The sequence below is a fragment of the Chlorocebus sabaeus genome, chromosome 5 (genome assembly GCF_047675955.1).
Source record: "Chlorocebus sabaeus isolate Y175 chromosome 5, mChlSab1.0.hap1, whole genome shotgun sequence".
Lineage (NCBI taxonomy): Eukaryota > Metazoa > Chordata > Mammalia > Primates > Cercopithecidae > Chlorocebus > Chlorocebus sabaeus.
The window spans coordinates 55,655,704-55,667,803 of record NC_132908.1 but is presented as its reverse complement, the minus strand read 5'-3'; the positions used below and the strand labels follow the sequence as shown (position 1 = coordinate 55,667,803).

The following is a 12,100-nucleotide window of genomic DNA, read 5'->3' as shown; positions in this document are numbered from 1 at the left end:
GACCTCGTGATCCACCCGTCTCGGCCTCCCAAAGTGCTGGGATTACAGGCTTGAGCCACCGTGCCTGGCCTTATTTTTATTTTTTTATTATTTCCTGGTTCCTTTTACCTTGGGTGTTGTTGAGACAGAGTCTCTCGTCACCCAGGCTGGAGTGTGGTGGCACAATCATGGCTCACTGCAACCTCTGCCTCTTGGATTCAAGCAATTCTCCTGCCTCAGCCTCCCAAGTAACTGAGATTATAGGTGCCTGGCACCACGCCTGGCTAATTTTTGTATTTTTAGTAGAGACAGAGTTTTACCATGTTGGCCAGGCAGGTCTTGAATTCCTGGCCTCAGGTGATCCACCTGCTTTAGCTTCTCAAAGCGCTGGGATTATGGGCATCAACCACTGCGCCTGGCAAGATTTTTAAAGAGCTGATTTTGATAAGATATAACAGTATATAGTGTTAGATCACAGTTTAGTGTTCTGAGTACCTCAGCTTCTGTTTGTTCTTAGATGACGTTTAGTGCTAATGAAAGTCATTTTTTATTTTTAAAGACTCAGTTTCTGATTCAGGAGTGTGCGTTGCTGATTACAAAGCCAAATTTTATCTCGACGCTGTCCTATGCCATTGATAATCCATTGCACTATCAGAAGGTTGGTATTACTATTATCTTTAAGAATGTGATCTCAGGCTTTCTAAAAAGGCCCTAAGCCTTGATCTGATAATGTGATGTCTTAATATAAAAATTTCAGGTTGTTATTTTGGGATGTCTTTCATAGCTTTGTAACAAAATTAAGACAGTTCATTTAATAATAAATAGAATCTTACTAAAACCGGATCATGTGAAGGCTTAAGTTTGTCATAGTTTTAGGACATAGTGTGATGTTTCTAGCAACACTACAGAATTAAGCAACTCCTATGTAGTGCCATCCTTGAGCAAACAGATAGATTGTTAAAATTTTTTTGAAAAAACAAGTTCTTATTTTAAACTAAAATTTGGTTTGTTTCAGAGTTTAAAACCTGCACCCCACTTATTTGCCCAGCTGAGTAAAGTGCTCAAATTAAGCAAAGTACAAGAGGTGAGTGATTTAAGAAAAGAGACGTAGACAGAATTAGAATTAAAAACAGCCATTTGACTCTTTGGTTAATCTAACCCTTCTTGTTTCAGGTAATTTTTGGCCTTGCCCTGTTGAATTCTTCTAGCTCAGATCTTAGAGGTTTCGGTGAGTTACTTTTCCAAAAATATCATGAAGTGAGACTTTAAAATACATGGGTTTTTAATCATGAGGCTCTGTGGTTTAGACTTACTAAGATAATCTGAAATTAATTTCTCTCTATGGTAAAAAACATGTAATATAAATGTTACCTCATAACAGAATTTTTTTTTTGAGACGGAGTCTCGTTCTCTCTGTCACCCAGGCTGCAGTGTAGTGGCGTGATCTCGGCTCACTGGAAGTTCCGCCTCCTAGGTTCACGCCATTCTTCTGCCTCAGTCTCCTGAGTAGCTAGGACTACAGGCTCCTGCCACTATGCCCAGCTAATTTTTTGGTATTTTTTAGTGGAGACGGGGTTTCACTATGTTAGCCAGGGTGGTCTCGATCTCCTGACCTTGTGATCTGCCCACCTCGGCCTTCCAAAGTGCTGGGATTACAGGTGTGAGCCACCGCACCCGGCCCCCTCATAATTAAGTGTAAAGTTTCATAATGATAATTGTATTTAGGTTGTATAACATCTCTAGAACGTTATCTTGCCAAACAAAACTATGCCTATCAACAACTCTCCCATTTTCCCCTCACCAGAGCTGGTCCCTGGCCATTACTTTCTTTATACTTGTCAGCTAGAGAAAGCATTAGAGAGATGGGTGAGCTGGTGAATGAGAAGGGTGATTATCTGCATTTTGATGGTATGTGACTTTTTAACCCATTGTGGTGCAAAAATAACTTGTGTTTTTTGGTTTATCTGACTTCTAGCTGCCCAGTTTATCAAACAGAAGCTTCCAGATCTTCTGCGTTCTTACATTGACGCAGACGTCAGTGGAAATCAAGAAGGTGGCTTCCAAGATATAGCAATAGAGGTCCTACACCTCCTCCTCTCCCATCTCCTCTTTGGGCAGAAGGGAGCCTTTGGAGTTGGACAAGAACAGATAGACGCTTTTCTTAAGACGCTGCGCAGAGGTAAGGGAGTCTTTGTAGCCTACAGTGGATGGTTTTCTTGGATGACCACAGACACATCACAAAAGCATTTTTTTCTCTTTTCTCTCCTCTCTCTCTTCTCTTCTCCCCTCTCCGTCTCCCCTTCCCCTCCCTTCTCCCCCTCCCCCTCTTTCTTTCTCTTTTTAAAAAAGAGACAACATCAACTGGGCACAGTGGCTCAGGCCAGTAATCCCAGCACTTTGGGAAGCTCAGGAGAGCATGACACCATGCCTAGCCTTACATGCTGTTTTTAGCTTAAAAAATTGGTCACTTTTGATATGCTCACTTCACCTCCTTGGATATTGGCATTGTAAAGTTAAGATAAATTCTAGTTATTTTGTTGCCTCTGAGCTTTCATGTTTGAGAAAGATTAAATTAATCTTAATTAAGATTAATTAAGATTTTTAAAACAAATCTGGTAGTGGATTAACATCTATTCTCATGGTTATTTTTATTTACTTCCTAATGTTTATATAGTTTAATGTACATTAACATTCTCACTAGTGGGAAACTTTCCACTTGCCAGTGAAATAAATAGACTGATATTCTAATTGTTTGCTTTCTCTGCATGGGAAGTGATAGCCCTGTTGTGAAAATTTAAAGTAATATTTAGGGTATGAGTTGGTCAATAGATGGAATCCCAATATCAAATGTTAAAGGTACACTGATGAGCATTTTTTGTGATATAAAAGTATTCAAATTTTGAAATTGATGTTAAAGTCATAACTTGGGCTAGTAGGCTGGAAAAAATGAAATAAGCTTGCCTTTGATATGAACTTGTGAGAGAATTGGGTTTGAGGGGATTTTGGATAGAGCAAAAGAGGATTGCTTGTTTTTAATTAATATAGCAGTTGTAACCTTTTTCTTCCCTCAGATTTTCCCCAAGAACGCTGTCCCGTGGTGCTCGCACCACTTTTATACCCTGAAAAACGGGACATTCTAATGGACAGGATCCTGCCTGATTCCGGAGGGGTAGCTAAAACCATGATGGAGAGCTCTTTGGCTGATTTCATGCAAGAAGTAGGCTATGGCTTTTGTGCAAGGTTGGTAGTAAAACATGTTAAGTTTCTGATTATTCTTGTGCGAAACATGATGTAATTGTTTAAAAAATGTCTCTAAAATTCTTTAATCATCTTTTCCTCTCAAGAGGCATGCTTCTAAATTTTAATCTTCCACAAACTAGTATGTGTGACAGCTGTAAACATGCTGGGTGTTAAATGTTTATCTCCTTCCCCTCTCCAGTTTCTCAAAATTAGGAGTCAGTGGTTTCTAGGCTAGTTGCCACGATAGGGATATTTTAGCTTTTGGAAGGAAAAGAGCATTGAAGCAAGTTAGTGTTTATGGAACTTGTATCGCTTTACACTTAATGTGACTAATTTTCTCCTCTCTCACCCCCACCCCTCTAATTTCTTCATTCTGCCTTCATCTGTGGCTTCCTTCCTTTTCTGCCTCTTTTATACCCTGTCTCTTGCGTATTTTTCTCACTTGCTTAGGGCATCAAAGGATATTTCGCATTGTTAGTAGCACTTAAGACTGTGATATACTGGATTATTAATATTTTTCTAAAAGCAAATTATTAAGGACGTTAATGTGCTTTGCTTTGACTTAAAAATCCTTATGTTTTAAAAACTCTCAGACAAACCACATTCTCACTTAAGTTTGAAATAGTGCATTGGTGAGTGTTGTACTTGTGACTGGCATATAACTTTTGTTAATCAAACTGAATAAGATGAATAGTGAAACGTTAGGATGCAGACCAGGCACGGTGGCTCATGCCTGTAGTCCCAGCACTTAGGGAGGCCGAGGTGGGCAGATCACATGAGGTCGGGGTTCAAGACCAGCCTGACCAACATGGTAAAAATCCTGTCTATACTAAAAATACGAAAATTAGCTGGGCATGGTGGCACGCGCCTATAATCCGAGCTACTCAGGAGCCTGAGGCAGGAGAATCGCTTGAACCCAGGAGGCGGAGATTGCAGTGAGCCAAGATCGTGCCACTGCACTCCAGCCTGGGCAACAGGGTGAGACTTCATCTCAAAAAAAAAAAAGTTAGGATGGATGTTCAAGGTTTTGTTACATATCAGAATAATCAAACTCACTTTGGATGTTAAAATCTTAAAGAAGATTGAGGATAATTTTGTCATTGTGAAAGAGAGCATCACTCATGAGTCTTTATTTTCTTCCACTGATTTTTTTTTTTTTTTTTGAGATGGAGTCTTGTTCTGTTGCCCAGGCTGGAGTGCAGTGGCACAATCTCAGCTCACTGCAACCTCCGTCTCGTGGGGTCAAGTGATTTTCCTGCCTCAGCCTCCCTAGCAGCTGGGACTTCAGGTGCGTGCCACCATGCCCAGATAATTTTTTGTATTTTTAGTAGCGATGGAGTTTCACTGTGTTAGCCAGGATGGTCTTGGTCTGACCTCGTGATCTGCCCGCTTCAGCCTCCCAAAGTGCTGGGTTTGCAGGCGTGAGCCACCACATCCGGCTCTTACACTGAGTTTTAAAAATTATTTGCCTTTAAAAAAATTTTCAGGCTGGGCATTGTGGCTCACGCCTGTAATCCCGGCACTTTGGGAGGCCGAGGCGGGTGGATCACTTGAGGCCAGGCGTTTGAGATCAGTCTGGCCAACGTGGTGAAACCCCGTGTCCACTAAAAATACAAAAATTAGCCAGGCGTGGTGGTGCGTGCTTGTAATCCCAGCTACTTGGGAGGCTGAGGCAGGAGGATGATTTAAACTTGGGAAGTGAAGGTTGCAGTGAGCCAAGATCGTGCCACTGTACTCCAGTACTCTTGTACTCCACAAGAGGTGGAGCCCAAGTGGAAATACTTGCTCACTTCCTGCTGTGTGGATGGTTCCTAATAGGCCACAGACTGATAATGGTCCATGGCTGGGGATTCAGAAGCGCGCTGCATTATATCATTCTTACGCCTTTGCATCCTCATAGCTTATCTCCCATCTAACAAGTGAGAACATACAATATTTGGTTTTCCATTCCCTAGTTACTTAGAATAATGACTTTTGCCATTTTCTTACCGAAGTAGATGGTTTTTACATTCCTAGCTATATAAATATAACAAGAAATGACACTTACTGCTCTGCCTGTTTTATTTAGTAAAACTAAGGATTTCAAACAAGGTTCATTTAATGCCAGAATTTCTCAATCTTGATGTTGAGCCTGGTAGCATTTTTCTGAAGTTACATTTCTGTTTCAGTATTGAAGAATGTCGCAATATAATCATGCAGTTTGGTGTTCGGGAGGTCACAGCTGCCCAGGTTGCAAGGGTTTTGGGAATGATGGCTCGAACTCATTCAGGATTAACAGATGGCATTCCATTACAGGTGTGTTGAATTCAGCTATTTTACCAAGTGAGTTAATGTCCTGTCCTCTTTATTTTTTTATTAAATTACAATATGATTGATTGCTCTGTCGACCAGAAGTGAACATATGGAGTAGTTGGGTTTGTTTAATTCAAGTTTTACTTCTACAGAGTATTTCTGCTCCAGGCAGTGGGATCTGGAGTGATGGGAAAGATAAAAGTGATGGAGCACAGGCACACACGTGGAATGTAGAAGTCTTGATTGATGTTCTTAAAGAACTGGTGAGTATATGTGATGATGGTTTTTGATTTGTGGTATTTGGATGATATAGTCCAAAGAAAGCAAATTTTTAAGAATTTTCCACCTTTGTTAACTCAAAAAGTAATAAAGTGTCCAAGTTAATTGTGTACTGGAGACAGTAGATAATCAAATTTAAATTTTTTCATTAGGGTTGTTACCTTGTAACTTGGGGTGCTACTGCTAAGTTACTCTTGTCTATGGTGAATAAGAATAACGAAAATCATTTATCTTGCCGCTTCTACTTTGGTTGTAAACTGAATGAAAAATAAAAAAAGTACCTCTATTGAAATATTGAAGAGCTTAAATAAGACATAAAGGAATTGAACTGTATTTATTTTTGCTTTTGCTATGTTGCCCATATTGGACTTTAACTCCTGGGCTCTAGTTAGTGATCCTCCCACCTTTGGGAGCAAAGGGTTGGGATTACAAGCGTGAGCCATTGTGCCTGGCCTAGAATGGAACTTTTGTTTTTGTTTTCTTTTTAGATGAAGTCTCACTCTGTTGGCCAGGCTGAAGTGCAGTGGCATGATCATGGCTCACTGCATCCTCTGCCTCCTGGGTTCAAGCATTTCTCTTGCCTCAGCCTCCCAAGTAGCTGGGTCTACAGGCATGTGACACCATGCTTGGCTTTTTTTTTTTTTTTTTTTTTTTGTATTTTTAGTAGAGACAGGGTTTCATTATGTTGGCCAGGCTGGTCTCAAACTCCTGACCTCAGGCAATCCGCCCTCCTTCCAAAGTGCTGTGATTATAGACATAAGCCACTGCACGTGACCCTAGAATGGAACTTAGATATTAAGAGGTAGTGTGTGTAATAAGCCAGGTGTGGTGGCTCACTCCTGTAATCCCAGCACTTTGGAGGCCGAGGCAGGTGGATCACATGAGGCCAAGAGTTTGATACCATCCTGGCCAGCATGGCGAAAAACTTGCCTCTACTAAAATTAAAAAAAATTACCTGGGCATGTTGGTGTACTTCTGTAATCCCAGCTACTTCGGAGGCTGAGGCACGAGAATCTCTCGAACCCAGGAGGCAGAGGTTGCAATGAGCTGAAATCGTGCCACTGCAGTCCAACCTGAGTGACAGAGTGAGACTCTGTTTCAAAAAAGAAAAAAAAGAATGGGTTTCTTAAAATTCACATTTAAAATTTTGTAAGTAGAACATTTAAATTGAATTTCAGATTTAATATGACCTTTTGGACAATGTATCAAAATATACACACATTTATTACATTTTAAACTGCTTTGGTCTTTTTTAGAATCCGAGTTTGAATTTCAAGGAAGTAACTTATGAACTGGACCATCCTGGATTTCAAATTCGTGACAGTAAAGGACTTCATAATGTGGTTTATGGCATTCAGAGGGGTTTGGGTATGGAAGTGTTCCCAGTAGACCTCATATATAGACCTTGGAAACATGCTGAAGGCCAGGTGAGTGAGTGGTATTTAGCTATAGAAGGGGGATACAACTTGACTTATTCTATATGTAGTGCCATCTACCCGTTGATTGAAATATTCTTGTAAAATAGAATTTGTTATACATAGCACAGAAAAGCAAGGACTGTCATAAGTATTGAAGGAATATTATCATAGTTTTAGTACTAGTCAGACTCCTTTAAGGTGTAACTGTCAAGGTGTTTTCCCAATAGTTTAATGATGTGTTCGTTTCCAAGGCAACATTAAGTTTCCCTAATTGGCTCAAAAAAGTCTTCTAACAGTTATGATTGAGAATCCACACAGGGTTTCATTGTGCACCTTTCATGTGTCTGAATTATGTGTGGTTTTCAAAGGGCAAGTAATTAAGAATTTTTTTTTTTTTTTTTTTTTTTTTGAGAGGGAGTCTCGCTCTGTCGCCCAGGCTGGAGTGCAATGGTGCAATCTCACTACAAGCTTACTGCAAGCTCCGCCTCCCGGGTTCATGCCATTCTCCTGCCTCAGCCTCCCGAGTAGCTGGGACTACAGGCGCCCGCCACCACGCCTGACTAATTTTTTTTTTTGTAATTTTAGTAGAGACAGGGTTTTACCGTGTTAGCCAGGATGGTCTCGATCTCCTGACCTCGTGATCCGCCCGCCTCAGCCTCCCAAAGTGCTGGGATTACAGACGTGAGCCACCACGCTTGGCCATAATTAAGATTTTAAAAGGGAAATTGCCATGCTAATAACCTTAAGATTGACAATAGCCTAATGAAAACATTTCAGATTTTATAGCATTCACAGTCATTTATGGTGGTAAGCATTTTCTTTCATTGCAGCTCTCCTTCATTCAACATTCCCTTATAAATCCAGAGATCTTCTGTTTTGCTGACTATCCCTGTCATACTGTTGCCACTGATATTCTGAAAGCACCACCAGAGGATGACAATCGAGAAATTGCCACATGGTAAACACTTTGATTCAGCTTTCATTTAAAGGATTACTTCTTCTTTTGTGAAATATAAAGTTAATAGTAAGCCAAATACATAGTTAACAGGTTTAAATGAAGCAGTAGTTTTAGTGACCCTACTTATCTTAAGTATTTATAGAGGGGATTGTTGGATAACTTATTTTTCAGTCCCTATCGTTAGTTATATCTTGTAGGGTCTGTCCTTAGGTGTTCTTTTAAAAGCATCAAATCTGAAAGTATCAAATGTTGGAAAGAGGTTTGTACTTCCTCCTTTCTCCCTTAATGTTGCGATTTCTTCTCTGTAGAGCTTATGCCTTTTTTTTGATTTGTAAGTTGCTCAAGGTGCCCAACCTGTCAAATATAATAGTTTTCTTTTCTTTTCTTATTTATTTTATATTTTTGGGATGGAGTCTCGCTCTGTCGCCCAGGCTGGAGTGCAGTGGCACCATCTCGGCTCACTGCAAGCCCTGCCTCCCAGGTTCACACCATTCTCCTGCCTCAGCCTCCCGAGTAGCTGGGACTACAGACACCGGCCACCACGCCCGGATAATTTTTTGTATTTTTAATAGAGACAGGGTTTCACAGTGTTAGCCAGGATGGTCTCGATCTCCTGACCTCATGATCTGCCCGCCTCAGCCTTCCAAAGTGCTGAGATTACAGGCGTGAGCCACCACACCCGGCATATATATATATTTTTATTGAGATGGTGTCTCGCTCCGTTGCCCAGGCTGGAGTGTGGTGGTGCAATCTCGGCTCATTGCAAGCTCCGTCTCCCAGGTTCACACCATTCTCCTGTCTCACCCTTCCGAGTAGCTGGGACTACAGGCATCCGCCACCATACCTGGCTAATTTTTTTGTATTTTTAGTAGAGACGGGGTTTCACCGTGTTAGCCAGGATGCTCACGATCTGATCTTGTGAACCGCCCACCTCAGCCTCCCAAAGTGCTGGGATTATAGGCGTGAGCCACCCTGCCTGGCCTAGTTTTATATTTTTATTAGAGATGGGGTTTTACCATGTTGGCCAGGCTGGTCTTAAACTCCTGACGTCAAGTGATCCATCCACCTCGGTCTCTCCAAGTGCTGGGATTGCAGGCTTGAGCTACTGCACCTGGCCGAATCTAATACTTTTCAGCTAAAGTATCTAGTTTCTCTGAGTTCCAGTTTCAAATTTTCGAGGTGAAATCTTAGTCCGGTCCAGTGTCTAGATCAGGTTTCTCTTGGAACTCTGTCCCATCATTCCTCTCTGCGAATGTGTGAAGAAAGAATAGTACAAGTACTTTCATCATTGTTGAAGTACACAGGGCTACAGGGAGAGAGCGTGGCCTGAATTGTTCCCCAACAGGATCTAGTTCATAATGTATCTTCAATTTTTTTCTATCTATACCCTCCCAGAACACGTTTCTGTTATTGATCAAATAATTGTCTTTACTTTTTTTGGTGGTGGTGTGTCCTTTTCTTAGGTGGTAGCCAACATTAGATTTGTAAGCTTGCTTATTTTTTTCCTTATGAGTTTTGATGTATATAGTAGTAGTTCTTCTTCATTTTATTTGAACAGATAAAGGCCTCTTTCCATTTTTATAAAACTTAAATACCATTATCACTTTAACAAATAACAGTTCCTTAATATACTTAGTTATTTACATTTAAGTTCTCCAGTTGGCTCAAAAATGTCTTTTAATCTTTCTGTGATTGAGAATCCAGACACAGTCCATAGTTTCTTTTATTCTGTAAATCTATCTTTGTTCTCTCTTTTAAATTTATTTTTTGCCATTGATTTGATAGAGAAATACAGCATTTGTTCTCTAGTCTACCCCATGTTATTTTCTTTCTTGTTTTCTTGTGGTATTTACTTCATTCTCTATCCCCATGTTTTTCATGGGCTGAGGATAGAGTTAGATCTTTAGGCTCAGTTAAAGTCAACCACATTCAACCTCTTGGGGCAAAAATAATTCTTAAGAGAGTGCTGTGGACTTCAGACTTCTAATATTAAAACATGACACCAACTTGGTTTTGTGCTTACAAGCTGTTATCACTTATTTTGAAAATTAATCTGTATACTTGGATGTTCATTGATAAAGCATGTTTCTTCCTTTCTCGTTAGGAAGAGCTTGGATTTGATTGAATCTCTGCTGAGGCTTGCAGAGGTTGGGCAGTATGAGCAAGTCAAACAGCTCTTCAGCTTCCCTATCAAACACTGTCCAGACATGCTGGTATTGGCCTTACTACAAATTAACACCTCTTGGCATACCTTGCGCCATGAACTTATCTCCACTCTGATGCCAATTTTCCTTGGAAACCATCCTAACTCAGCTATTATTTTGCACTATGCATGGCATGGGCAGGTAAGATGTGACCTTGTGCTTACCATTTTTTCATCTGAATAATTGACTTTCAGAGTGTTGAGGAAGCTCAACCAGAGAAATTTTTTTTTTTAACATCTCTGAATTATTATGACTTTAGAAGTCATACTGTCATAAAACTTGTTTTATCTGTTAGAATCATGTGAGGAATAAAATATAAGATCTGAAAAGCAAGGAGGCAAAATAATATTTTCTTTCCTTTTTTTTTTTTTTTTTGAGATGGTGTCTTGCTCTGTCGCCCAGGCGGGAGTGCAGTCTGGCTCACTGCAACCTCCATCTCTTGGGTTCAAGTGATTCTCCTGCCTCAGCCTCCTGGGGAGCTGGGATTACAGGCATGCACCACCTTGCCTGGCTAATTTTTGTATTTTTGGTAGAAGCGAGATTTCACCATGTTGGCCAGGATAGTCTCGAACTCCTGACCTCAAATGATCCATCCACCTCGGCCTCCCAAAGTGCTGGGATTACAGGCGTGAGCCACCACACCCGGCCAATATTTAATAATTTCAGTAGTAAGAAAGGTCTGTATTGCTGGGGCATCCCTTTTCTTTTTATACTAAGGAACTTAAACATCTATAATGGAGGCAGAAGGTACTGATGTCATATTTTCACGGGAAATGAAAGAAGATCACAGATCAATTTAATTAGCATTCTTTTCTAATTTATCTAAATCCAACATTTACATTTTATTTCAGTTTGTGCTGAAATGCCTTTCAAGCCCCTGTGCTTTTCACCTCTAATTTTGTAGAATGTGTTTGGCAAGTAAGTATTCTTTTGTCCACTGATTTTTTTCCCTCCCCTACTTTTTTTTTTTTTTTGGAGAGAGGATCTTGCCCTGTCACTTAGGCTGGAGTACAGTGGTGCAACCATGTCTCACTGCAGCCTCAACCTCCTGGGCTCAGTCAGTCATCCTGCCTCAGCCATCCTGAGTAGATGGGACCACAGGCACATGCCACCATACCCAGTTAATTTTTTGGATTTTTGTAGAGACAGAGTCTTGCCAAGTTTCCCAAGCTAATATCCTACATTATATGATACATGTAGAAAAAAAAATTTTTCTTTGCCTTTACCTCAGGTGTCCTTTTTAGTTACTTTTTATCCTTTACCCATTCTTGTAATAGTTTATATTATATACAAGTGCTTTTTACAAAGTAATGAAATAAGGCTCTTTATTGTAAGTGAAAAATGATAGCCTTAGTTCTAGGTCATTCAAGTTAGTTTCTCCTCCTTTCCTAGAGACTCAATTAACATTGTAAACTTAACAGTTTACAAAATGCATGATAAACATTTAACCAAGCATTTGCAGTCCAGATGGTCTTCATTCCTTTCTCACCAAAGCTGTGAGGTAGAAAGGGCTGGTAAACAAGCTGCATCTCCTCACTTGTGATTGAATACTTGTTCTAGCAGACCATCTGCCACTCTAGGACAATTAACTGGGATATTACTTGGACATAGCAATAGTAATGATCTTGCTGTTGCTTCTATGATAAATACTCACTGAGTTCCAGCTATTTGCATCATTCATGGTTATTTCTGAAAACCAGTCTACCTGCCAGTAAAAAAAAAGAAATAGA

General features: G+C 40.3%; 1 protein-coding gene across 7 annotated transcripts in view; it reads left to right on the top strand.

Moving 5' to 3' along the window:
- CNOT1 (CCR4-NOT transcription complex subunit 1) overlaps window positions 1–12,100 on the top strand; it is a 108,157-nt gene that overhangs the window by 39,993 nt on the left and 56,064 nt on the right. For all 7 annotated transcript variants that reach the window (XM_007993536.3, XM_038008393.2, XM_007993537.3 and 4 more), the window contains 10 exons: window positions 539–637; window positions 995–1,063; window positions 1,153–1,207; window positions 1,955–2,158; window positions 3,051–3,219; window positions 5,388–5,514; window positions 5,664–5,774; window positions 7,047–7,217; window positions 8,039–8,166; window positions 10,271–10,511. In XM_007993536.3, coding sequence (XP_007991727.1) covers window positions 539–637; window positions 995–1,063; window positions 1,153–1,207; window positions 1,955–2,158; window positions 3,051–3,219; window positions 5,388–5,514; window positions 5,664–5,774; window positions 7,047–7,217; window positions 8,039–8,166; window positions 10,271–10,511 — 1,374 coding nt within the window. The remainder of the gene's footprint in view (window positions 1–538; window positions 638–994; window positions 1,064–1,152; window positions 1,208–1,954; window positions 2,159–3,050; window positions 3,220–5,387; window positions 5,515–5,663; window positions 5,775–7,046; window positions 7,218–8,038; window positions 8,167–10,270; window positions 10,512–12,100) is intronic.